This window comes from Lissotriton helveticus, chromosome 1_1 (genome assembly GCF_964261635.1).
Source record: "Lissotriton helveticus chromosome 1_1, aLisHel1.1, whole genome shotgun sequence".
Classification (NCBI taxonomy): Eukaryota; Metazoa; Chordata; class Amphibia; order Caudata; family Salamandridae; genus Lissotriton; species Lissotriton helveticus.
The window spans coordinates 621724373-621750470 of record NC_136057.1 but is presented as its reverse complement, the minus strand read 5'-3'; the positions used below and the strand labels follow the sequence as shown (position 1 = coordinate 621750470).

The window sequence follows — 26098 nt, the reverse complement described above, 5'->3', positions numbered from 1 at the left end:
AAAGGGTCGGGCAACACTCGATCAGTGTATAAATCTTGATTTACTGATCGGTAAATATACCGAAGCAAAACAAGGATCACTGTACCTCTGTTTTGCAGACCTTAGTAGTGCTTTTGACACGGTTGACCACTATTTTATGGCCAACCCTGTTACAGCTAGGAGTAGCAGAGGGTATTATTTTTTTTCTCGCAAGGCTGTACGGGAAATTACAAACATCTGTGCGTTACGGCGTTAAAGGCGAATGCAATCCAAAATTTAGTGTCAAAAGAGGGATTAGGCAGAGCTGTGTACTGGCCCCCCTACTTTTTATCTTATTTATTAATGGAATCGATGCAATTTTAAAAAATGTTAAAGCGGATGCCCCGTAGATCAAAGGTGTACCCGTCCCGGTGTTACTTTACGCCGATGACGCTGTCTTTCTCTCTAGAACCCCTTTGGGACTACGGCGTCTGCTTGATAGATTTTCTGTCTTTATTAAGGACCGAAAACTGATCATTAGCAAGGGGAAAACGCACACTATGACGTGTGGAGCCAAAAGTAAATTTTTAAATGCTTTTTTTATTGATCAAGAAAAGGTGCAACAAGTAAATAAATTTTGTTACCTTGATATAACCTTTTCCAAAGATAGAAAATGGTCCAATGAATTCAGTAATATTCGCACTAAAATGGCTAAAAGTGCCCATGGTGTTTTTAGATTCGCTGCTAAGGTGGGGGATCGACGCACCAGGGACATGCTTAAGATTTACCAAGCCAGATGTGTTACAATCGCCCTCTATGGGGCTGGTGTGTGGGGTCACAGAAGTGACCACCACTTACAGCAAGAGGAAAACTCTTTCTTAAAAAAGCTCCTGTCTTTACCAACCTCCGCTCCGACTGAGTTAATCCATCGGGAACTGGATTCCTATTCTCTATCTGATCTGTTATCCCTGAGGCCACGTATGATTTGGCGGTCAATTTTGCTTCAGGAAGAAAAATCTTTTAACAGATCAATCATTGAGGAGTGTATCTCGCTAGATAAACATCTAAATATATCCTGGCTAAAATATGTTGTTTGTTTTTCAGAGATATTTAACCTAAATGTTTTGATTGATCCCAGTGCAGCATCCCAGATACCCAAAACAGAGTTCAAAACCACATTTTTGGCTTTTACTGTAAGGAAGCGGGCCTTAGCCTATGGATCGTTATCTACTGTTATGTTTTATAATAGTTATGTCACTGTTGGAGGTTTCCCAAATTATTTGGTATGGTGACAAGGCCATCCCACAAGTTTGTGCTGACCAGACTGAGGTTTGGAGTAGCACATCACTTAGTGGCCCTGCCGAACCTTAAGAGACATCCGCTAGGGCCATGTATGTGTGATGGAATATTTAAACAGAGCACTTTGCACTTTTTACTGTTCTGCAAACTGTATATGAATTTTCGTACCGCCTATCTGAAACCTATGTTAGTCAAATATGGCGTACGTACAGTTAACCAGGCAATGAGTTTAATTTTTAATTTGCAATCTGTCGATATCTGTTTTTATACTGCAACGTTTCTAACTCAGTGTATTAATGCAAGGAAAAGTATGTGTTTTTAAGAATCACATCGGTAATGTCTTGGCTGTTCCCTGCCCTGAAACCTGATGTATTTCTTTATTCTAGGTATGTTTTTTTTCTGTTTTTATTTTGTGCCTGTATGGTCATTTTATATGTACCGAATAAAGCTTCATGAATTGAATTGAATTGAGACACTCTAGCTAGTCGGTTTGGGGATTTTGGGTACTAATGTGGTAGTTTGGTACACCCCTATACACTGAGGTCCTGTTTCCCTGCACATAGTTCTTTGCATGTGCAGAATCCCTGCAACAAGAGGTCATCAGAGGCCACAGCCCCTTTTCCCACCACTCTGCAAAAACAGCTCCTGGTGCACTACTGCTATGGGGAGGAGGTCCACTTTAGTCCTGAGGCCCTCAGGAGATAAGGTGATCTCATCCCCCCCCAACAACAATGCGCAGAGAGGCGCATTTGTAGAGTGACTGGGAAAGAGGGCTTGGCCTCCGACCTTCTCTCAGAAATCCCACTGTGTGGTGCATACTGGAGGTAACAGGAGGGCTTGTTGGCCCCCTCCAAGGACCCTCTTGTTCTTCTATTTTTAGGAAGGGGACCAAGTGGTCCTCATTTCCCTGGACCATTTTGGGCCGTGGCCTGCTACTTAAAAAAAACAACGTAATTAAAAAAAACAGGAAGGGGAACAGCACGGCCCCCTTCCCGGGCAGATTTCGGTCCCAAGGGACCCCATCCCCCAGGACAAGCACATAAAAAATATATATATTTATAAAAAATAAAAATGGAGGGTGCCACGTTCCCTGGTACTTGGTTTCCAACTAACCCTGCACAGTCAAATCCTGTAAGTGTGCTCCCCAACCCGTAAGAGAAGTGTCCGTTGTAGCAATCCTTTTCAAACTGGGTCAAGGAAAGGCCACCCCTGCAACAGTTTGTTTGTGTTTCACCACTGCAGAGAGCAATGAGTACGATCAACACTAGATCATCCTAATGACCCTAAGCTTGAGACCACCCCAGCGCTACACATTCTTGCAACAGATGCATGTGAATCCTAGCAAGAGGTACTGTGGCAATGCGTGTTCTGACTGCGAGTTGTTGATTTGGTTGAAACAAGGGGAGCAGTGCTTGAAAGGACTGGATCCTGGCAGGATGTGGATAGGTTATGCCTACCTCCGAGTAGAGAATAGCACCTTGGTAGAGCAGGATCTGGAGGGGTTGGATGTTGGATTTTGAGACGTTAGTGGCAAACCTTTAGCGAAGAAAGTGGTCTATTGTGACCGGTGTGTGTTCGCGGTACTGCTGGCGTGTGGCATGTTTGATAAGCGAATTGTCCAGATATGGGAAAACGTGTATGGCCTGTCTGCTCAGGTGTGCAGCTACCACCACAAAGTATTTGGTGAACACCCGAGGCACAGTAGTCACTCGAAAGAGGAGCACCTTGAACTGGTAACACCTTCCGCTGACCACAAATCTGAGATACCGGTGATGAGCCAGATGTATGGGTATGTGGAAATAGGGTATCCTTTAGATAGAGCGAGACCATACAGTCGTCTTGCTGGACAAGTGGAATGACATCCTGAAGGGTCACCATGTGAAAATTCTCTGATAGGATGTATTCGTTTAGGGGCTTGAGCGCCAGAATGGGCCTGTGGAACTCATCTTTTTTGAGTATTAGGAAGTACAGTGAGTAGACTCCTGTACCTGAATGATGGCGGGGACGGGTCGTATAGCTCCTTTGAGAAGGAGGGCTTTAACCTCCTCTGTGAGCAGCCTTTGATATTTCAGTGAGAAGATGTGTTCGCGAGGTGGAATGTTGAGAGGCGTGGAAGTGCTAATCATGTTGGGTAATGTCCAACACGCATTGGTCTGGGGTGACAATTTACCACTTGGGTAAAAAAGGTCTGTAGTGTCCCCTGAGAGATGTTGTGTGGTCGGGGGTGGTGAAGGAGAAGAGGCAAGTCAGGGTTTGTTGTAAGTTGTGGAGCTATACTTGCCTCTGGAATTTCTGTCTCTCTAGGACCCTCTAAAATAACCCCTGGGAGAGAATTACTGGCTCTAGGAGTGCTGATAGGACATGGAGGTTTCAGTGGAGGTGGTCTTTGAGCCTCCACAGTATGGGATGGGGCGAAAGGAGCTGCAGGGAGCTGGTGTTTCCAGTGCCCCCATTGCTTTGGCTGTCTCTGTATCCCATTTGATCTTTTCTAAAGCTTGGTCGACTTGTTGAACAAAGAGATGCTCATCCTCAAAGGGCATGTACACCAGGTTCTGCTGAACATCTGGCTTACAGCGAGAGATATTAGAATTTATCCCTCTGGCAGTGGTGTCAGCCGTGTCTACGGCACAGCAAATAGAGGTATTGGATATCAGCTTGCCCTCAACAAATATCTCCTGACTCAATGCTCTTCAAGGAGGTATTGGAGGATCGCCTCTATTTTGTCCCGGTTGGCATAATCATATCTTGCAAGAAGGCCAACAGAATTGGCTGTGTGCCAGTGTTTGGCCCATTGGGTAGCCCACCCCCCCATCCCATTTCCCTGCAGCATCTATGCATTTGCTTTCCTTTTCTGGTGGCGGAGCATCCATGGGGGCCTGGGAGTTGGCTTGCTTATGGGCACTAGTGATTACCAGAGAGTTGAAAGGGAGCTGACCGCAAATATAGAGTCAGAAGGGTTAGGCTTTATATTTTGTACCACTCTAAGTGTTACAACCCTAGCCTGGACAGGGTGTGATGTAGCATGCCCTTGAGCATGGGGAGGTATTGTGTGGAGCAGTGAGTAGACGCGAGTGTTTCAAGGGTGAATAACAAGATGTTTCTGCTTGAGTAGAGGTGCTCCTGCAGCTTATGGAGAATTGGTTCAACTGCACTTGTGTCGGACTTGCTAGTAGACTGCAACATTTTTGGCTCGGACGGTGGCTTTGATTTCAGGGCAGTGGTTCTGGTCAGTGACGAGGCAGATGTGGTCAGTGGAGAGATTCTGCTATGTGCCGCGGTGGCTGGTGAAGAAGTGGTCGGTCTCAAAGGAATCTACGGCACTGTGTCAGAGTTAGGTGGGGCCTCCGAAGTGGTTTGCTGGTGCCGACCATGACCTGAAGGCAGTGGCAATTCGAAAGCCCATCTCTGGTGTTCCAGAGTGGCTGAGTACCCTTTGGCTGAAAGCTGCTCAGGCGAGTGTGGTATCGAGGGGGAGGTGGTACCATACTCACGAACTGCTGAGCCGGTGTAAGGTCCTCGATCTCCAGGTCAGAGCCAGAATTTTCTCCAGGGGATAAGGCCTCTTCATCCGTAGTTGATGCTTATAGGTGTTGTTCCACCTAGACGCACTTGGAAATGAAGAGGTCTGGGGGGTGAATTCCGCCCTTATGCAGCATCGAGTCAACTAGCACGAGGGTTGCATAAAGTCTTTTTGGAGCAGAAGCAGTGGCAAGCGTCGTAGGTGTCTTTGTGTTCTGGCAATAGGAACAGATTGTGAACCTGATGGAGATTGGTCCATGGATAATTTGCATGTCAGTAAGGACTATATTGAAATGGCATCCATTCCATCACCGTTGAAGAATGTTGGAGAGATGCGAAAGAGATGGGAGTAGGCTCCGACGGGCAAGGCCCAGAATGGGCTACGGTCCACTCAGCCCGCTTCAGCAAAGTAATCGGACTTCGTCTCGAGATAGAAAGTAAGAGAGACACGATACAATACCGACGGAGGGAAGGAACCTTGTGAAGTGAAAAGAGCACCACAACTCGTCAAACCAGAGTACAGTAGCACACGTCCAAACCAGACAGTTGCAAGAAAACAATCTAACAAAGGAGTCAATGACCATGCTCATTATCACCAAGAGAAGGAGTCAGAGTACCTCGTGACTTGAAAGACTTCTTCGAAGAAAAATAACCTGCACACATCCGGGCCCAATAATAGATGGCAGGAATATGCACTTCATGTGCATCTACAGCCACATATGCCTTGAACATAAATACATCTATTACCTACTGGCAGTCGCCGGAAAGTAGATATATTTAGGACCTAGCTTCCGTAGACAAAGCGTTTTTGGAGCCCTTTGATAAATCTTCACTAAACTTTCAAAACTAGTAAGCTCATCACTTCAGCTCCTGTCAGGAGAGTTTCAGGGCAATTCGTCAAGAAGGGGCAGAGAAAAAGGGGAGGGTCCCAAAGCGGGCTTTCCCCATGTAATTTCCCACAGGGATTTTAAATCAAGAATATATGGGAGAAGACGCACAACTCTTTCTTCCAAAGTATTCAATGTACTCGGTTTGTAGTGTGCTCACAGGTGTTACTCTCTGATCCAAGAGTGTGGGATCCAATGTAGAAATAGCGTACCCTAGGGAGGTTCCGTCCCTTTATAACATTGAACATAAATAGAACGTGTTTATCAACAGGTAGACAATGTTTATCGTTTTCAGATTGAATTTTCATTGCATTGCTTACAGTCAGCAATAATGTACATCCAATGTATTGTTGGATACAATCCTCTTTACTTTTTCTACATCCCTCCCGATGCATTTCGGGCAATGAGCCCTCCATCAGGGGATAGTTCTAGAGGAATACATATTTTCTGAAAAAGTCCGGCATGATTTAGCCACTATACTCATCATTGATTTAGACCAATCTGCACATTTATTGCACGGAGTAGGCCCTTGTGAGGCGGCCCAGCCGGTCCCCCACAATTATCTATCCATCCGGATAATAATACTCGATCTGACATCCAACAGCAGAAAGTGACCCGGATACATAACAGAGACATTGCTCAACTCGAGAAGAGTTGCGTCAGAGCCGGTGAGTGTCAACGGGAGAAGGGCACATCGGAAGGGACTGAGGTCAACAGGAAGGTACCAAGGGCAATGGGAGGGGAACAAGAGCACAAACATGGGCACAGTGTATAAAATGCTGGTCATCCCCATTTCACACTTTCCCTGAGACCCTGTGCTACACCACCCTGAGATCCCGAAACAGGGCCACCATAAATCCCTCCTGCTTGACAAGAGGATCTGCTGAATTAGGAAGCAGGACCCCTCTCTAAAACTGGATCAGACAAACCTGAGAAGAAGCATTTCAGGATTGCCTCTCTTCTGGTTTCTTTTATTTTTCTTCTTCTTTTTTTTAACTGTAGTAAATTCCACTTTCTCCTTTATTTTTGTCTTGAGATACTAGATGCAGTGAGGTGAAGGGGGCACGACCGTCTAACTCCAATCAGAGCAGTGACTGGCCTCTCCTTTCTACCGCTGGAAGTAGGGAAGAGAAGGCGAGACGGAGGACGCAAGACCTTCCACACCGAGGAGGGAGAACTGAAGGACAGAGAAGGATATATACAACCTATAACAGAGAACTTGAATAACCTTAATAAACCCCTCACCATTGAGAAATACATAGAGCCTCCGCGTCTGTATATCCGGCCTGCGCTCACACAGCTCTAATGCTTTACATCAAAGGTCTGCGATTAAACCTCACTGCGTTAGCCCGGAACCATCATTCAGCACACCCGAACATTATGGATGACCACAAATTGTTTGATGTTTTGGTTTCCTCATTTTTTTCTGAAAATATGTATTCCTCTAGAACTATCTGGACAAAGAGCTAGCTTTCTGCCAAATTTGGTGTAATTCCATTCAGTGGTTTGAGCTGTAGTTGTGTCTAAAATCCCTATGGAGATATAGCGTACCCTGGGTAGGGTCCGTCCCCCTTGGCACTACCAAATCCCCATTCTCTGGAGTTGATTACATTTTTGAATGTTGAACATAAATAGAACGTGCAGAATGAGCCCTTTTTGTAAATCCATTCAGTAGTTTTGGATTTATTAACCCCTTCCACGCTCATGACGAACTCAGCTCGTCATGAGGTACGCCTGTCGTACGCTCATGACGAGCTGAGCTTGTCATGTAACGCGGTATTTACAAATCGTTAGCGCACAGCGGTAAAACGCTTAGCGCGGATGGGGTTAAAGAAAAAAGATTTATGTATGTGTAGGAACGCCGACTCTCAACGGATCCGAAAGATCTAATGGTGAGAGCTGGTTGGCTGGCACCACATCATTAGGAAGTGGTGGCATGCATCTCGGGACTCAGCCAAGTCGCAAGAAAAAACATTAATAAAAGACCAGGGAGCAGGGTAGGAATACCCTGACTCCCTAAACCTGATGGTAGGGTCCAAAAATGTTTTTTGTTTTTAAATGTTCCCGCGACTTAATGGAGAGTCTGCATGAAAAAAGAAAAACATGAGTGCGGTTTCCTGTGCTGGTGTTTTACTAGCCCCCCCGCCCCACCCGGAGGGTAGGTTAGGTCCCCGGGGTGAATTAATTATTTAATACATTGGGTAGGAGGGGCGCACGTTGCCCCCCTTCCACGGGCCTATTTCAGCCCCATCCCCCGGGGCCGAGCCTTATTTCATTGTGGGAGGAGGGAACATGGCCCCCTCCTGAGTCGATTTCTGCACTTACTCTTCCCCCCCTAACCCGAGGCCAGGTCGTGAAATATGAAGGGGACGGGGGCACGCGTCCCCCCTCCTGGGCCGATTTCGACCCAAGGGACCTCAAACCTCGGGGCTCAGCCATGCAGACGAATGGGAGGGTTCCAGCTATCTCCCAGGGTCCCCAAACCCTAGGACATAGCGGTTTCCCTGCCCGCAATTTCACAGCTCCTGCCAAGTGAGAGCAAACACTAGGTCTGCTCCCAGAGGACAAGAGCATGACAAATGCTCCCACCCGCTGGGAGTGGACTTTTCATTTGTTTCCCTACCCGCACTGGAGCAGGCAGGGAAACTCATTAAAAAATATTGCTCCAGCCTCCAGGAAGCTGCAGTTTTAGCTGTTCCTGCGGGCGGGTGCAATGTCGCTCCCCCTGGAGGTAGAGAGCCAACTGAGACCGTGAGGGCATTGGGGCTCGCCAGGTGGCCCTCAACAATGATGCAGTGGATGTCCTGCGTGGGCCCCAGGGCACCCACCCTCCATTGGCTGGGTCCTGTGGTCCTTGGGGCCAAAATCTGCTTGGGAAGGGGAGCCACACTCCCTCCCCCCACCCCCCTCCAGTCTCCCATTTTTAATTGGCCAGGTACAAGGGAATGGGGTGCCAAGGGCCGATATTGGTGATGGGAAGGGAGCTGCATGCCCAACTTTTGACTTGAAAAAGTGGGGGGCACCGAGGGATGGGGTCCCCGGGGCCAAACTGGCCCGGGGAGTGGGGCTGTGTGCCCCTCTGCCACTTTCTATGGTCAAGCACCGAGAGATGGGGTCGCCGGGACCAGAAATCCGCTGATGGATGGATTAACGTATGGTAATCAAATATTACTTTGATTTCACATACATACGTACATAAGTCATGATTTTTTTTTAACTAGGGGAAAAAAATCGAATGTTACAGGGACGTTATAGTTCGTAAATGCCATTAACTGTAAACATTCACTGAAAATACACAAAGATTACAAGGGTGTTATAGTTGGGAAATAGAAATTCACAAAAAAAAACAAAAAACAAAGGTTACAGGGACATTATATTGTACACACAAAACCAAAGAAATTCAGTAGTTATAGTTATCCTAAGTAATTATAACTCGCATCCTCGCCATGCACTGCTAATTACCCTGCGGACATGACAACTTCTATGACCTCATTCATAATAATATTACTGCAACATTTGCAGTACAATTATTGATGAGAAACTGGGGTACGAGTTATAGTTACCTTAGGGAACGAGTACTAGTTACTTGAGATAACTATAGCTGCTGAATTTCTAGAATTTTGTGTGTTTAAAATCTGAAGCTAACTAGAACATCCCTGTAACATTTGGGTTTTGTTTTGTATAGAGATGAGCGACAGACATTTCACTCAAACTTTACTGGCTTCAGCAAACTTTTCTGGGGCTCTGTGGTAAGGCGATGACGGTTGAAATACCAGCACACCCTCAGCTGAGTCCCATGAAATGTTCCTAAACATTTAAAAAGATTACTATCTAGTCATAAGGTGGCAGTAGAATATGCAGAATGAACACGTTAAAAGCTTCCGCTGGACAAATGGATCCAGATTTGGTTAGCACACCATTAAAAAAACCTTTAACAAAGGTATTTTTGCTGCAGCATCCTGGAGACAGAGGGTCATAGCGAATGTGCAGCCTTTGGAGAGCGGAGGTCAGAGGAAGACTTTCAGTATACTTGAGACCAAGCAAGGACTGAAGTTTACCATAAGCAGAGAAAGGGGGCAGGAAAGGTGGAGAACGTGGTCATATGTAAGAGTTCTGCTTGCAGGAAAAATCTTCAGTTTTATGCTGCAATTTTTCCTGAAAATAATATAAAAGACATTCCCTTTTTAATTCCTTCCTAAATTCTTCATCCTTAAACAATTATGTATTGAATGTTTTGAATTACATCTATTGGAATACCATTAATAAACGTGAACAGGAATTCATAAATGATTGCAAGACTGGAGTTCAAGTTTGCTAGGTAGTAAAATAAAAGAAAACTGTTTTAAGAAACTTGAGTTAACATAGTAAAGTGCTTACTAGTGACCCAGTTGTAATCCAGCTTTCCGTAGTTGCTCTCCTCCTCAGACCCCAAAGATTGAAGGGCTAGCTGAAGTTTCTTCCGATGCAGCAGATGCTTTATTCCAAGCTCCTGGAGGAACAAGAACATTATTTGTCATTATTGTGTAGGATTTGGAGTTAAACATCTTGCCAAGGGTGAGTGAGCTGGACACAAAGCCGATTACTACCTTCATTTTATTGCATGACATCTCTGGATTCCTCTTTAAGACAGCTATTTCTAGTAGACTAGCTCGGATGAGGCTTCCATGAAAGTAAAAAATGGTGAAAAAACATACATTTATATGATGTTATTTTTTTAAGTAACAAAATTCTATAGAAGACTGCTCAAACCTATTTCTATCCAAACACTATGGGTATGCATAGTACAATAGATCATACAAGTGTGCAGGCTACAGATTAAAGCCAGGAACAGTGAAGCTATAACCGGGAACTAGAAGGCCTGGTATTGACTAGCAGGAAGGTGGCTGACCTCAGTGACCTCTCGAGGCTTTGTTCGGAACTGGGCAAAATATATTTTGAGCCCCTTGTTTGGAACAAATTTGAATTTATTACCCTTTATCGGCACATTCAAGCCCTCGTGATGTGAAACAGTACTGAATTATAGGTTAATCTTCATAAACCGGGCCACCCAAAAACAGACGAAAGCTAATGCTGCCTTGTGTCTCCCAGCTAAACGGTAACCAAATAAAGCTTAAACAATCACTGATAAAGCCATTTCATTTTGAGCTTGGAACTAGATTTTTTTTGATTAGTAGAAACATCTTATGTGGAGTATTGAATAACCAGCTTTTTCCTCTTATAGTACGAAAAACATTCTAAGGTTGACCTGGTAGATGTTTAGCGTACTAGGGCATTGGTATGCCCTCACTTTTTGCTGAACTGCTGATGTGCTTTGACTGAGTGTGCCCTGGGCTCCTGCCAACCAGGTACCCAGGGCCTGTGTCCCTTCCCTAAAACTGTGTTGAACCTAAAACCCAATTGGCATCTCTGGGCACCTGTCAGTCCCTAGTAAATGGTACCCTAGGTACCCAGGGCATGGTGACCAGAGAAGACCCCTGAGGGCTGCAGCACTTACTGTGCCACCCTTAGGGGCACTGCACCCTGACACCAACACCCTGCCTTTGCAGGCTGAGTGTTTAATTCTGTACTTAGACAAAGAGTCGACATGGCACACATCCCTGTGTGCCATGCCCACAAGACCCACTGCCCTGGCATACCTCAGTCACCCCTCTAGCTGGGTGCCCTATGCCAGTGGTGTGGGCACAGGTGCATGAGCCCTGTGCCCCTACAGTACCCAGGGCCATTCCTGGGCACTGTAAGTGCAGTGCTGCCATTAAGAGTATATGGTGCTTGGAGGTCGACATTACGAATTCCACAGCACCATGATGGCCCCACTGAAGACTGAGAAGTTTGGTATCAAACTTCTCAGCACATTAAACCTGCACTGATGCCAGTGTGAGATTTATTATAAAATGCACCAGAGGGCATCTTAGAGATGCCGCCTCAAACCTAACCTACAATCCACGTCTGGACTGAGAGGCTGCCTAGACTGCCCCACAGCAGACATGTTGCTGGACCCCTGGGTAGAGAGCCCCCCGCTCTCCTAGGCCTGCAACAATGCACATCCTGGGCGAGGTGCTAGGTCTCCTCCCCCAGGATGGGCAGGGGGACATTTCAAAGGCCTGCTGCCTCTGTGAGCTTCTCCAGACCATTTGTTGTACCCAGCAACTGGCCCCCACCGGTTCTGACCCCCACTCTGGCGGGAAGACTAGCGGGAAACCCTACGTCAGGAAGGGGGGTGTGCCAGCCTGTGCCAACCTAACCCCTCAGGTGGGAGAGACGAGGTGAAGCACGACCCCGGGCTCCGGCCATCTTGAAGATGGGGAGCCCTGCCCAATCACAGCTAGGCTCCCGACCCCCTCCCACAGGAGAGGAGCAGACTAGGGGGTGTACCCACCCCAGGACAGGGACCTATTGGTCCCTGCCCTTGCCCTACCTGTAACGCCCCTAAATTCAGTATTTAGGAGCTACCTGAACCTTCCTTCCTCAGATCCCGATAAGAAAAGAAGAAAGAAGATCAAGCAGAAGAAGACCCGCCGTGCAGCTGCTAACAACTGGACGACACCCACTGACTTGGCCCCAGCCCTACCAGTCTGTCGATCCTGGAACCTGCTCCTGCTTAATCCCGGCGACTCCTGTGGACAGCAATGTTGGAACCCCCGGAGGACCTGCTTCCCTTGACCCTCTTGAAGACTGGGACTCCCATAAGCCTAGGCTCTGCTTCAACAACCATACCCTTGGTGCCAGCCAAGAAGCACCAGACCAACCAACTCTGCACCTGCCGAGCCCGGCCTGTGCCCGAGTGATCCAAGACCACGAGGACGTCCCCTGGCGACTGGGACCCGAGGTCCAGAGCCCAAAGAGCCTCCTCGATGAACCAGATGACGCCTGCAGCCTCAGAATCAGGGACCCCTCCAACCGCGACCAGCCGAGGGTAAGATTTCCCAACGCCCAAAGACACCCCTGCAGCCCCCTGTGCCTTCCTTTGGGGTACCTACATCTTCTCCGAGATCCCAATTTACCTCTCGAAGTGGTGGTCGCACCTGAAGAATCACCGTCCCCGAGTCTGCAGCCTTTGTTCCCTTTTTAACTTTGGCGTTGAATAACATTGAGCGCCCGACGCCGTGCACCCTGTGTCCTAACCTACTTCCCCATTTGCCCTGAGCACCAACCGAAGGCCCCCTGCCTCTCATTGGATAACATTAGGCCTAACTACCTCTGCACCCGGTTGCCCCTGTGCCGCTGGGGGTGTAACCACTGTACCTACCTGACCCTAGGCGTTGGCTGGTTCGTCGAGGAGGGTCTTTGGGCACTGGACTTCGGGTGCCAGTCGCCGGGGGGACGTCCTCGTGGTCTTGGTTGGGGTTGGCCTGGCCCGGGCTCGGCTGGTGCAGAGTGCGCTGGTCCGGATCTTCCTGGTGGGCACCAGGTGGGTTGTTGCAGCAGAGCCTCTGCAGAGCCTCTGCTGATGGGAGTCCCAATCGTCGAGAGGGTCAAGGCAGGCAAGTCCTCAGGGTGTCCAAGGTTGCTGTCCGCGGAGGTCGCCGGGTTTAGGCAGGAGCAGGTTCCAGGATCAACAGGCCGGTAGGGCTGGGGCCAAGTCAGTTGTTGTTGTCCTGTTGTTAGCAGCTGCACAGCGGGTCTTCTTCTTCTTGATCTTCTTCCTTCTTTTTGATATCTGGATATGAAAGGTTCAGGGAGCCCTTAAAAACAAAATTTAGGGGCGTTACAGGTAGGGCAAGGGCAGGGACCAATGGGTCCCTGTCCTGGGGTGAGTACACCCCCTAGCCTGCTCTTCTACTGTGGGAGGGGGGCAGGAGCCTAGCTGGGATTGGGCAGGACTCCCCATCTACAAGATGGCCGGAGCCCGGGGTCGTGCTTCACCTCGCCTCCTCCACCTGAGGGGTGGAGTTGGCACAGGTTGGCACCCCCCCTTCCTGATGTAGTTTTTCCCGCCAGTCTTCCTGCCAGAGTGGGGGTAGGACTGGTGGGGTGTTGGTTGCTGGGTACAGCAAATGTTCTGGAGAAGCTCTCAGAGGTGGTATGCCTTTGAAGCTTCCCCCTGTCCATCCTGGAGGCAAAGGTCACCCAGCTAGAGGGTTGACTGAAGTATGCCAGGGCAGTGGGTTCTGTGGGCATGGCACACAGGGATGTGTGCCATGTCGACTCTTGCTTTAGTTTTGTACTTAGGCACTCAGCCTGCAAAGGCAGTGTGTGGGAGCCAGGGTACAGGGCACAATAAGTGCTGCGGCCCTCAGGGGTCTTCTCTGGTCACCATGCCCAGGGTACCTAGGGTACCATTTACTAGGGGCTGACAGGGGCCAGAGATACCAATTGGGTATTTTGTTTCAGCATAGCTTTTCTTTGTAGGGAAGGAACACATGCCCTGGGTACATGATTGGCAGGGACCCAGGGCACACTGAGTTCAAGTACATCAGCAGTTCATAAAAAAGTGGGGGCATACCAAGTCAAGAAAGATGGCACTTTCTCACACAACAACCCCCCCCCCCCCCCCCCTAAACGAAAGATGTCCAAGTGGAAGAACCTGGAACGTCCATCTGCATTGGCATGGGCAGTCCCTGGACGGTGTTCCACTTCAAAGTCCATACCCTGTAGGGAGATGGACCATCTCAGTAGTTTTGGATTTTCCCCTTTCATCTCCATTAGCCATCTGAGAGGTCTGTGGTCAGTTTGAACCAAGAAGTGAGTCCCAAACAGGTAGAGCCTCAACTTCTTCAGGGACCAAACCACATCAAAGGCCTCCCTCTCAATGGCACTCCAACGCTGCTCTCTGGGGAGTAGCCTCCTGCTTATAAAAACAACAGGTTGGTCTTGGCCTTCCTCATTGATCTGGGAGAGGACTGCTCCTTTCCCCAGCTCTGAGGCATCAGTCTGCACTATGAACTACTTGGAGTAGTCTGGTGCTTTTAGAATGGGTGCTGAGCACATTGCTTCTTTCAGGGTGTCAAAAGCCTTTTGGCAGCTAACAGTCCAGTTCACTTTCTTGGGCATTTTATTGGAGGTGAGTTCTGTGAGGGGAGTCACAATAGACCCATATCCCTTCACAAACCTTCTGTAATATCCAGTCAAGCCAAGGAATGCCCTGACTTGAGTCTGGGTGGTTGGAGCTGCCCAGTCCAGGATGCTCTGGATCATGGCCTGTAAGGGTTAGACCTGGCCTCCACCAACAAGATGGCCCAAGTACACCACAGTGCCCTGCCCTATCGGGCATTTGGATGCCTTGATAGTCAGTCCTGCAGATTGCAGGGCTTGCAGAACCTTCCCAAGGTGGATCAGGTGATCCTGCCAGGTGGAGCTAAAGACAGCAATATCATCAAGATAGGCTGCACTGAAGGATTCCAACCCAGTCAGGACTTGGTTCACCAACCTCTGGAAGGTAGCAGGGGCATTCTTTAACCCAAAAGGCATCACAGTAAACTGATAGTGCCCATCAGGTGTGGGGTATGCTGTTTTCTCTTTGGCTCCTGGGGCCATGCCAATTTGCCAGTACCCTGCAGTCAAGTCAAAGGTGCTTAGAATTTGGGCTGCCCCTAGTTTGTCTATCAACTCATCTGCTCTTGGAATGGGGTGAGCATCTGTCTTGGTGACAGAGTTGAGCCCTCTATAGTCCACAAAGAACCTTATCTCTCTCTTTCCACCCTGTTGATGAGGTTTGGGGACTAGAGCCACTGGGCTGGCCCAGGGGCTCTCAGAGGGTTCAATCACCCCTAGCTCCAGCATCTTGCTGACTTCAGCTTTCATTGACTTGGTCTGATTGTCGATAGATCATGTTTTTGACAGGGTTACTGTCACCAGTGTCCACGTCATGGGTACACCAGCTGGTCAGACCAGGGGTCAAGGAAAAGATGCTAGCAAACTGCTTCAAGACCTGCTTGCAGTCAGCCTGCTGTTGGGGAGTGAGGGTGTCTGAAAAGACTACTCCATCCACTGACCCATCTTTTGGGCTGGTAGAGGGGAGATCAAGGAGAGGTTCAGTCTCTGCTTCCTGTTCCTCATCAGTCACCATCAGCATGGTGAGGTCAGCCCTGTCATGGTAGAGCTTGAGGCGGTTCACATGGATAACCCTTTTGGGTGTCCTGCTGGTGCCCAAGTCCACTAAGTAAGTGACCTCACTCTTTTTCTCCTGATAGGGTAAGGGCCACTCCATCTGTCTTGGAGAGCCCTTGGTGCCACTGGCTGCAAAACCCATACCTGTTGCCAAGGTTGAAATTCAACCATGGCAGCTTTTTGGTCATACCAGTGCTTCTGCAGCTCCTGGCTGGCCTCAAGATTTTTTGATGCCTTATCCATGTACTCAGCCATTCTGGACCTTAGGCCAAGCACATAGTCCACAATGTCCTGTTTGGGTTCTTGGAGAGGCTTCTCCCAACACTCCTTTACAAGACAAAGTCGTCCCCTTACAGGATGACCAAACAGAAGTTCAAAGGGTGAAAACCCCACTCCCTTCTGTGGCACACTCCTATAAGCGAAAATCAGGCATGGCAAGAGGACATCCCATCTCCTTTTGTGTTTTTCAGGGAGCCCCATGATCATACCTTTCAATGTCTTGTTGAACCTTTCTACAAGACCATTGGTTTGTGGGTGGTATGGGGTAGTGAACTTGTACTGCACCCCACACTCCTTCCACATGTGTTTCAGGTAAGCAGACATGAAGTTGGTACCTCTGTCTGAAACCACCTCCTTAGGAAACCCTACCCTGGTGAAGACACCTAGGAGGGCCTTGGCTACTGCAGGAGCTGTAGTCACCCTAAGGGGAATTGCCTCAGGGTACCTAGTAGCATGATCCACTACTATTAGAATGAATTTGTTTCCTGAGGCTGTGGGAAGTTCTAGTGGATCCACAATGTCCACACCTACCCTTTCAAAGGGCACAACCACCACTGGCAGTGGTATCAGGGGGGCCTTTGGCTTGCCACCTGTCTTGCCACTGGCCTGACAGGTGGCACAGGAGCTCACAAACTCCTTCACTTTTTGGTTCATCTGGGGCCAGTAAAAGTGGCTAACCAACCTTTCCCAAGTTTTGGTTTGCCCCAGGTGTCGAGCTAGGGGTATGTCATGAGCCAAAGCTAGGAGGAACTCCCTGTACTTCTGTGGCACTACCACTCTTCTGGTAGTTCCAGGATGGGGGTTTCTTGCCTCAGCATACAGTAATCCCTCTTCCCAATAAGCTCTGTGGGTACCACGGACATCTCCCTTAGCTTCTGCAGCTGCTTGCTGCCTCAGGCTTTCAAGAGTGGGGCAGTCTCGCTGGCCCTGGCACAGCTCTTTCCTAGTGGGTCCCCCTGGGCCCAGGAGGCCAGCCTGGTAAGGCTCAGTTCCCTCTAGGGTTTCCAAGTCCTCTTCCTGAGGAGAGGGGTCCTGAGAGGCTGGCTGTGTAGAAGCTGGTTCCCCAGTCTTCTTGATTTTTCTCTTGGTGGGTTGGGCCATACTTTCAGGCTCCAAACACACTTGTTCACCCTTCCTTTTGCTCTGTGCTCTGGTTTGGACACACACCACTCTAGGGATACCCAGCATGGCTGCATGGGTTACTTGCTCAACTTCAGCCCAGGCTGAGGTCTCCAGGTCATTTCCAAGCAGACAATCAGCTGGCAATTGTGGTGAGACCACTACCAGTTTCAGGCTAGTAACTTCCCCCCATCCTAATGTTACCATCGCTAGGGGGCGTTGGGTGGTAATGCTGTCAGCATTGGTGACTGGGTAGGTTTTCCCTATCAGGTATTGCTCTGGGGAAACCAGCTTTTCCCTTACCATAGTGATGATGGCACCTGTATCCCTCAGGGCTTCTACTCTTGTTTCATTGATGGAGGGGTATTGCATATATTTGTTACAGTTGGTTGGCCACCCAGCCACACTGGCAACCTTCATATTCCCCAAGCAGACTAGACTAGCTTGAGTGTATTCCCAGATTTGCTCTGGGCACTCCTCTGATCCCATCTGTAGATTTACTGTCCCTGGAGTAACTGGAATGGGTGCCTTAGGGGCTTTGTTGTAGGGGCAGTTCTTGTCTACAGTTAAATGTCCCAACTTCTTACAGTTGTTACAATAGGCCTGGTTAGGATCAAAGTTTCTTCCCCTATAGGGCTGAGGCACCCAGGGAGTAGATTGGGACCCACCGCCCTGAACAGGTTTTTGGGGCCCTTTGGAAGACTCAGACTTTTTATCTGGGGGATTCTCACCACCTTTCCAATGGGGGGGGGGGGGGGGGGGTTGTGACCACTTTCTTTTGGTCACCCCCAGTGGCTGTCCTGGTCACCCTAGTCTTGACCCAGTGGTCTGCCTTCTTTCCCAATTCTTGGGGAGAAATTAGACCTAGGTCCACCAAATGCTGATGTAACTTTTCATTTGTGCAATTACTCAAAATGTGTTCCTTCATAAACAAATTATACAATCCAGTAAAGTCATGCATATTGTGTCCAGTTAACCAACCATCCAGTGTCTTTACCGAGTAGTCTACAAAATCTATCCAGGTTGGGTCTGGGTTTTGTGAGCCCCCCTGAACCTAATTCTGTACTCCTCAGTGGTGAGTCCAAATCCCTTAATCAGAGTCTTCTTCATGAGGCCATAGGACCCTGCATCTGGCCCAGAGAGGGCCAGAAGCCGGTCTCTGCAGTTACCAGAGAACAGTTCCCACAGGAGTGCCCCCTAGAGAGGTTTCTTTAGCTGTCTGATATCACAAGCCCTCTCAATGGCTGTTTACCATTTGGTGATGTCATCACCTTCCTCAAATTTAGGGACAATCCCTTTGGGGATTTTAGGATCATAAGATTGCTCTCTGTCCTTGTTATTGGTATTGCTGCCACCAGAGATGGGGGTTAGGCCCATCTCTTTTCTTTATTTTTCTAGAGCCAGGAGCCTGGTCTCTAGGTCTAATCTCTTGGCCAACTTTGCTAGAAAGTCGTCCTCTGCACTGGGGTTTCCCCCAATGGGTTCTCTGGGGCCCAGTCCACCTGTGTGGTTCCTAGGCTCCCAAATGTTGAGTATTGGAATCAAGGATACAGAGACCCCTTCTTCCCCAAGGATGGGGGGGGGGGGGGGGGAGGACCATTATCCTCCCCCTCTTCCCTCACTTCTTCCTCTATGTGGGTGTCACCCTGCTCAGAGGGGTGGTCTTTTGCATACTCAACTCCTTGAAGTCCAAGTGCAAGTAAGGTGTGAGGTCGAGCTCCTCCACCAGGTCTGTGTTATCTTCACTAACAGCTGGGGCCCTTTGAGTCATTATAACCTGATAGTTCTAACCCTCTACCCTAGCTTGTAGTGACTTTTATTTTTCAGAACTTCTAATGGGACTTAAGCAAGGCCCTACCAGAGGTTTAGTATTTTTGGAAAAGACCAATTTCAGAATTCTAAAGGTAATTTGAGTTCTGTCGTGTGATCAGATGGTAACCAAGTAGTCCAACAAATGCAAGTTTGTATCCCACCGCTGATCCACCAAAGTGAGAAAGTGGCTCTATATATACTGGACTAGAAGGAAGTACAGTGTGTATAGAGTCCACCAACCCCAGAGGTATAACAGAGGTTAAAGTCAGAACAGACCTTACTCTCCAAAGTGGTAGCTTGGTCGAGCAGTAAGGCAGTACCAGAGGACAGTGTAAAGCATTTGATGTACACACTCAGTCAGCAAAAGGTTTCACACACTCAAGGACTGAACTCCAGACCAATTGTTTGTATATCCAAAGATATGGTTGTTTTATTTTTAGAACCAACAGTTATAAAAATATACTTTTCAAGTTACGAGTACTCTCATGTAAATACTTTGCAGAGGAGCAATAAGTTTGTACATACATTAATTACAGGTTAGCTAATAAGCAATACAGTTCTGAAACACACTCTAGCATTGAGCTCAATGGGTTTTCTTAGGAAAGTACAGTTGATTACTTTATGGATTACTTTGGTAGTTCCAGGACTAGATCTTGGATTCAGTCCTGGGGTCTAAGCTGAAACCAGATTAGCAAAAACGTTTTAGTTACAGTGATGATTTTTCCTGAATATAAAGCAGTTTTAAAAGTTCACACTTAGAAACTTTTCGAGGTGATTCTCACAATGTTATTCAATGGGAGGAAATTCAGGTTACAGGTAAAGTACGATCGCGTTACTTTTGTAACCCAGCACTAGTCTCCTAGGGCCAGCACTGGGGGCTCAACTCAAAACAGGTAGGTAATTGCGTTTCAGTATTTCGTACGATTTTTAAAGAATATTTGCAGTTTTCAAAAGTAGACAGAAGAAATTTTATAGAAAAGCAGACAATGGGTTCCTATGGAGAAAATACATGTTACTAGTAAACCCACTAGGGATTACTTTAGTGGTTCAGTACTGGGCTGAAAGGTACAGTACTGGCTTTTCTCCTGATCACAGGTGAGTATTTTCGAATTCGGACTTTAGCTGATTTTATAGGAATATTTTCCGTTTTCAAAACGTAGAACATTTTCGAGTCAAAAATGGGTCAATGTTATCCAATGGCAGGTAGGTGAATTACCGTTTTCCAGGTGAGTACTTGGTTGGTGAAGTTAGGCTTCTGGGCATAGACTCAGGGGTCCCCCAGGGTCAGGTGAGTACAGTTAGTTCAGTCCCAGCGGCGCAGGGGCGGCCGGGTGCAGAGGTAGGTAGGCCCAATGTTATCCAATGAGGGAAAGGGGGCCTTCGGTTGGTGGCTGCTGGCGAGCAGGCCACGAGGCTCTGGGAGCTGGGCTCCTGGTCACTTGCTAAGGGCAAGAGGGGAAGTGGGATAGGGCAAAGAGGTCACAGCCAGCGGCACTCGGGCGGCTGGGTGCAGGGTGCTTTTGAGCCGTCGGGCGCTCAATGTTATCCAATGAGAATCTTGAAAAAGGAACAAAGGCTGCAGGCTCGGGGACGGTGACTTTCCAGGGGCGACCAGCACTTCGAGAGGTAAGTTGGGATGTTGGAGCACAGGTAGGTACCCCAAAGGGTGACACAAGGGGCCGCGGGGCGCCGGGGTGTCTTTGGGGGTCAGAAAAGCTTACCCTTGGCTGGTCGCGGTTGGGGTGGCCCCTGGTTCTGAGTCTGCAGGTGTCGGCTGGTTCGTCGAGGAGGGTCTTTGGGCACTGGACTTCGGGTCCCAGTCGCCGGGGGGACGTCCTCGTGGTCTTGGTTCGGGTTGGCCCGGCCCAGGCTCAGCTGGTGCAGAGTGGGCTGGTCCGGAGCTTCCTGGTGGGCACCAGGTGGGTTGTTGCAGCAGAGCCTCTGCTGATGGGAGTCCCAATCATCGAGAGGGTCAAGGCAGGCAGGTCCTCTGGGTGTCCCAAGGTTGCTGTCCGCGGAGGTCGCCGGGTTTAGGCAGGAGCAGGTTCCAGGATCAACAGGCCGGTAGGGCTAGGGCCAAGTCAGTTGTTGTTGTCCTGTTGTTAGCAGCTGCACGGCGGGTCTTCTTCTTCTTGATCTTCTTTCTTTTTTATCTTCTTTCTTCTTTTTGATATCGGGATCTGAGGAAGGAAGGTACAGGGAGCCCCTAAATACTAAATTTAGGGGTGTTACGGGTAGGGCAAGGGCAGGGACCAATGGGTCCCTGTCCTGGGGTGAGTACACCCCCAGCCTGCTACTCTCGTGTGGGAGGGGGGCAGGAGCCTAGCTGGGATTGGGCAGGACTCCCCATCTAAAAGATGGCCGGAACCCGGGGTCGTGCTTCACCTCGCCTCCTCCACCTGAGGGGTGGAGTTGGCACAGGTTGGCACAACCCCCTTCCTGACCTAGATTTTCCTGCCAGAGTGGGGGTAGGACTGGTGAAGGGCTGGTTGCTGGGTACAGCAAATGGTCTGGAGAAGCGCTCAGAGGCGGTATGCCTTTGAAGCTTCCCCCTGTCCATCCTGGGGGAGGAGACCTAGCACCTCGCCCAGGATGTGCTTTGTTGCAGACCCAGGAGAGCGAGGGGCTCTCCACCCAGGGGTCCAGCAACATGTCTGCTGTGTGGCAGCCTCTGCAGCCACTCAGCCCAGACGTGGATTGTAGGTTCGGGTTTTTGGAGGGCATCTCTAAGATGCCCTCTTGTGCATTTTACATTAAATCCCACACTGGCATCAGTGCGGGTTTAATGTGCTGAGAAGTTTGGTACCAAACTTGTCAGTCTTCAGTGAAGCCATTATGGTGCTGTGGAGTTCGTGAATGACAACCTCCCAGCACCATATACTCTTAAATGGCAACACTGCACTTACGGTGCCCAGAAATGGCCCTGGGTACTGTAGGGGCACAGGGCTCATGCACCTGGGCCCTCACCTCTGGCATAGGGCACCCAGCTAGAGGGGTGACTGAAGTATGCTATGGCAGTGGGTTCTGTGGGCATGGCACACAGGGATGTGTGCCATGTCGACTCTTGCTTTAGTTTTGTACTTAGGCACTCAGCCTGCAAAGGCAGTGTGTGGGAGCCAGGGTACAGGGCCCCTGAGGGTGGCACAATAAGTGCTGCGGCCCTCAGGGGTCTTCTCTGGTCACCATGCCCTGGCTACCTAGGGTACCATTTACTAGGGGCTGACTGTTAAAAATAGCAATACGTATGTACATAAGCGGCGTTCATTTATGTTCACAGTGCCCCTTGGTGTAAACAGAATGGATATCGCTAAAACTCTGACTGCGTTGTCCCACTAGCATAGACCCATGCACACACGTACACGACAGCCATTTTAGGTACCATGGTTTCCCTGTTCCCGATCGCTCATCAGCGCACTTCCCTGACCCTGCAAGCTTCCCCCATGCACCCTGGCTGCCCCTCTCCCACATGCGCGAGTCATGAGCCCACCCCTCCCGCATGACTCTGTCCCTAAGAATCGCACCCCGCGCCTGACCAACACCTCCTGTCCCTCCATGAATACCCCTCCTTTTGATGACCTCTTCCTCTGAGCCTGAATGATTGCACGAACCACTGGTCATCCCTTAGCCTGAGGATACAGTTTATTGCCCATTTCTGTATGCACTCGCCTCTCCTGAAAGAGGCCACTATTGATCATGGCCACCCCACCCCCTAAGACTCGATCAGGCACACACATTCCAATGGAATCAGCAGAACACTCAGCTGCGTGATGACCCCCTCCCAATCATATGAGGGGAAAGGGCCCCTACTGTTGTCATGTGTTGGAAGGGGCCGGAACTGGGGGGGGGGGGGGGGTGCCGGTGATGTCGTTTTCATGCTCTACAATGTCCTTGCTGTACTAAAAGACGGTCACATGTCTAAAACCAGTGTATAAAAGACGAAGCCTCAGAGAAACTTGTTAGAGCACCTCCCGAAGACACTATGCGAGTGTCCCAAAGGACAGGCTCTCCTCATGAGTAATAAACCCTGTTCTTGTTTTCCTACTTCCAGTGCCCGTCTCTTTATTTGGCAATTATTCAAGATGGAAACAAAGAGTCGCCCTGCGCCAGCAGCCTGGGCATCCGGGGCGTTATGGGCTGACTTTTCTACAATTGGCGTCCCAACGCGGGGTCCATCAGCGACATAGGGTCCGGTAAGAGAGGTCCAGACGATGGGGTGAACATCTAAATGATTGGAGTATACCTGCCTTGAGAGGGCCCTCGTCCGGCTGCCGATTGAATGAACTTCACCGATTCCGAACGGACCTCTCTCAAAGTGACCTATTGTCCTGACTGGAACCCCACAGGAATGCTGCGGTAAAAACATGGAGAAAGAGAACGATCGGGCGCTGGAAAAAGGAAGGCGAAGAACTGCCCACATGGTCCGGTCCGGGTAAGGTCGTGACACACGACAAAATTGCGAAATTGATTGATTGATTGATTGTTTGAAAATACTAGTATTGCCTATTGATTGCTTCTGGGAGATTCTCTATTTGCAAACAAACACAGAAATCACCATACTCTGTTTAGTCTTTGCAGATAGTGAAAGGTAGGCAACGCACAACTTTAACACGTCGTGCCTATTTTTTTTTCTCGCCATTGATTGATTGAATCGAGCATTGAATTGTTCGAAGTTGGTTCTCTTAGGAATCTTCTCTGCCTGCAAACGGGGAAGAATAGGAATATTCTCTCTCCCTTTGCAGAAAGTGAAGGGTAGGTAACGCAAACCTTTAACACGTCGTACCTATTTCGTTCCTCATTGATTGATTGTTTGCCCGAACATTGACTGTTTGGGAATTGGTTCTTTTTGGAGGTATTCTCTATTTTGCAAACAAGCACAGAAGTCTTTGCAAGTAGTGAAGGGTAGGTAATGCGGACCTTTGTCCCCCGTTGTAATCTGTCATGCCTATCTACTCCCCACTGGTTGATACGCCAGTTTCACCCGGACCACTTACTAGAGGAAGGTCATCTGGCCCGACCAGAAAGCACCCCTAGTAAAAAGGACATATACAATAATAGCGAAGTGATCACTGTATCCTGTTAACAGAAACTTTAGCATGAAACGACCTGGAAAGAGAGGAATAGGAAAACGAAATCAGTAGGCCACTGATGAACATGAATTTTTATTTAAATAACGAACAAAGAAACAATAACAATACGTAATAATAAAACCTATTAATGCCCTAGAAACAAGAAACGTTAGAAATAAGAACGGTAAACTGTAGAAAATGCAAGTCAGCAGAACATCCGCCCCCATTCTGGAAACTTCCAAAAGTGCAACAAGTTTACGGCTACGCCCAGCCGGAAGCAACCCATATAAGGCGGGTCCTGCCGCCAACAGTTGGCCAGGAGATCCTAACGTAGGGTGTAGCCGGAGGAGAGGCCGAGGCCAGCGGGACCCGGCCAGGGGATTACCTTGACAACACCGGAGAGTTGCAGGGGGGGGGGGGAATGTCTATGTCCTCGACCCTCCCCTCTCTCTCCCAGTCCGGCCGCGGTGGCCCTTGAGAGTTGCAGATAGTCCCGCCACATGCTCTTCCGGTCCGGCCACCAACGGCCGGGGGCTGGGGCCAACGGGATCCGGCTGCAGCCGATGAGCCAAGGAACCCGTTCATGGGGCCAGAGCAAGGGGCGTCCGGCCGACATCCACCGGAAGCCCGGCCCAAAGACGGACAGGACATGTTTTCCTTTTCTCCTTCGTAATGGCAGCGACAACACGCCAGGCGCCACTTCTTTCTTTTCTCCTCCGTAATGGCAGCAGCAACACGCCAGGCACCACTTTTTTCTTTTTGGCTGCGACAACACTGGGGGGATGTCTTGCACATGCCTCCGACCCCCCCTCGTCCTCATCGCCTGGTCCGGTCATAACAAATGTCAAGCGAGACGCCGTGGGGTGCACTGGGAGGGAGAGACGATGCGAACAGGCCTCTCCCGCCTCCCCAGGTGGAGGCTTCCCAGCTGCACCCTCAGCGCTCCAGGCGCCCGGAAAGGGTTCTTCCACTGTGGCGATGCTGCAACGTCTCGCCCGGCAGGTGGGAGCCCGTCCGCTCCTTTGACCCCGCGATCGCCAGTAGTTGCCGAACTTTCAAAATGGCGATCGACCTGGCAAGAGCGGGCCCAGCACGAAGGAATGGCCCGGTCACCAGTTGACTCCACCACCATAGTTCTCCACAACCTTGAAGATTCTAGAGGAGCCGCGGGAGTCCCCGACTCCCGCAAATACCCCCGATGGGGAGTGACTGCCATGAGTGCCCTCGGAACGACGGTAATGTAGCCGCAGGACGTCGGCGCTCCCATGCTGTCGCCAGCCTCAGGTTGAATGACTAGAATCCTGCAGACTACAGTTCGGATCAGTTCCGGCGAAAGCACAGTATGACCCGGTAGAAAAAGATGGTTGCCTCCCTCCCCTTTTGACTGATGGTTCAAACCACCGATCCTTTCTTTTGCCCTTTTACGGAACTTTTGGACTACCAAGAGAGGCTCTGAGCCAACCACGAGTTAATAGACATTTAGACTATGCCTGGTTCTGCCTGACTGCACCCAAAATGGCGCCGATGCAAATGAAACTCTCACACTCCTTATTGTACCCCGATTGCTCAGCCTTGATGTCATAGGATATGTATTAAGCTTTTTAAACATATAGATTGATATAGAATGTGCACTGGTTATGAGTTCGGACAATGGATTGATATAGGATGTGTACTGTCAGTTCGGTAAATGAATTGATATGAGATGGGTACGGGTTATATGTTCGGACAGTGGATTGATATTGGATGGGTACTGATTATGTGTTCAGACAGTAAATTGACATCGGATGGGTATTAATTGAACATTCGGACAATGAATTGTTGTTGAATTTGGCGCATCATGATTATTGAAAGTTTGAAATTTCGATGCTTATGATGTTCCCTCACACTAAAGATTCAATATGATTTTTATTGCACTTGGCGCACTTTTTATGAAATAAACGACCACCGACTCCACTAAAGTTTTACTAATAAAGTATCCCCACACCTACAGCTCCAGCCTGCTCCGTGGCCGGTCCACGGGGTTGTAGGCCCATATTTATGCACCGACATTCTTATTAAAGATTTTTTGAGAAAGCAACTATAGTTGTCCGTGTAAATTGATAAAGTCTTGAA

At 49.1% G+C, this 26098-nt stretch overlaps 1 protein-coding gene across 18 annotated transcripts in view; it reads right to left on the bottom strand.

The window, feature by feature from the left end:
- PPFIBP1 (PPFIB scaffold protein 1) overlaps nt 1-26098 on the bottom strand; it is a 978725-nt gene that overhangs the window by 163962 nt on the left and 788665 nt on the right. For all 18 annotated transcript variants that reach the window (XM_078674144.1, XM_078674143.1, XM_078674142.1 and 15 more), the window contains one exon: nt 10041-10152. In XM_078674144.1, the coding sequence (XP_078530270.1) occupies nt 10041-10152 (112 nt within the window). The remainder of the gene's footprint in view (nt 1-10040; nt 10153-26098) is intronic.